The 1,556-nt window shown below is 60.2% G+C and overlaps 1 protein-coding gene across 1 annotated transcript in view; it reads right to left on the bottom strand.

Moving 5' to 3' along the window:
* LOC102037855 (putative fidgetin-like protein 2) overlaps positions 1-1,297 on the bottom strand; it is a 2,702-nt gene extending 1,405 nt beyond the window's left edge. Inside the window, 2 exon segments of the mRNA XM_031064520.1 lie at positions 3-298; positions 300-1,297. Coding sequence (XP_030920380.1) covers positions 3-298; positions 300-667 — 664 coding nt within the window. The 5' untranslated portion in view covers positions 668-1,297.
* Positions 1,298-1,556: the final 259 nt, after the last annotated feature.

Genomic DNA, 1,556 nt, shown 5'->3' with positions numbered 1-1,556 from the left:
GCCGGGCTGGGGCGGGTAGCTGCTGCTGGCGTAGTTGTACATGGGGCCTGAGGAACCGTAGCCTGGCACCAGGGCGGGCGAGGGGTGCGGAGGCTGCAGGAGCCCTGAGCTGTGGAGGCCAGGAGGGTGCGGGGGGGGCAGTGCTGCCGCTGGCTGGGCGCAGTAGCCAGAGGGCAAGTAGGCGCCACCATAGCCTGAGGGGTACTCCTGAGACGCCCCGAGTGCCCCGGAGCCAGCAGCAGCCGCCCCGCAGGAGTTCCCGGGGTACACGGGATCGCTGAGGTTGGTCGACACCACCGGTGCCGGCCAGGCCATCGTGGATGGGGGTCAGGGGGTAGGTGCCATCTGAGCCGTGCGCCCCCGGCCAGGGCTCCCCGTCCCCCTTCTGCCCGTTAACGGGGCCGAAGGCGCCATCCCCGTAGGCACCGAGCGCCGGGCGCTCGTAGGGCGCGTCCAGCACCCCCGAGTACTTCTCGGCGTACCTCTTGAGGAGGTTGGAGGCTGTCAGTGCCGAGATGTCGTCGTTGGCCCAGGCGTAGTTGAAGCGCTGGCGGGTGCTGGGGTACAGCTCGGTCTTGTGGGCCGGTGAGGAGGTCGTGGAGGAGACATCCAGGTGCTGCTCCGGCCACTGGTTCAGGGACTGGGCATGCTCTGGTGACCAGTGCATCTTCGACAGACCTGTGGGGACGGGACAGCACAGGTGAGAGCAGTGGGACAGGAGCTGTGCATGGAGTGTCCCCAAATTCTGCTGTGCTGCCCTGTCCTTACCCCACCACACCCCCGGGCTGTGAACACCTGCTCCAGCTAACTCTGGATATTCACAGGATCATCAAGGTCAGCAAGGACCTTCAAGATCATGGAGTCCAATAAATAATCTGATTGTGCAGAGTGGCTTAAGGGCCGTGGGCAGGGAGGGAGTGTGGCACAACGTACCCCCCAGTACCCCCCAAAATTATTGTTGTCACTAATAATGAAGGGATGAGACCATCGTCAGGCTAAGAAGGATTTGTCAAAGCGCTCCTGATGGATAAAGGCACAGGGGATCCTCCTGGAGCTGCCCGTGGGGCTGTCTGGGCACGGGGCAAAGATACCCGGGAGCTCTAAAGGGAAAAATGAGCATTTGGCTGGTTCTGTGATGAATAAGAATGATGATTCATGTGACGAATAAGGCATTTTCCTTGATATTTTAATTTTCTAAAGGAATTTAAACACTGGGAGTTTCCATCCTTGCTCAGCGGGTGCAGAGTGCTGCTGCTGCTTCTGTCCCCCAGAAATGTCAGGCTGCAAGTGCCCAAGTGCCCAGTGCTCAGGGATTTGGGGACACCAAGAGAGGTGTCTGAGCACTCCTGGCCACCAGCACAACCAACAAATCCCAGTGGCATTCCCAGGCTTTTGGGACAGGGAGCAGCTGCCCACGACAGCGATGAACCCCACTGCTCAGACACCAGTTAAAAAATCATCTAGATGTGGGCTCAGGGACGGAATCACTTCTCCAAAAGCCTGGAGGAGGGTGGCCAATGCCTCGGGGTGTGGTTGGAAGCCCACCACAAGGGCAC

Source organism: Geospiza fortis, unplaced genomic scaffold (genome assembly GCF_000277835.1).
Source record: "Geospiza fortis unplaced genomic scaffold, GeoFor_1.0 scaffold676, whole genome shotgun sequence".
Classification (NCBI taxonomy): domain Eukaryota; kingdom Metazoa; phylum Chordata; class Aves; order Passeriformes; family Thraupidae; genus Geospiza; species Geospiza fortis.
The sequence above is the reverse complement of the archived record's forward strand: the minus strand, read 5'-3'. Positions and strand labels throughout refer to the sequence as shown.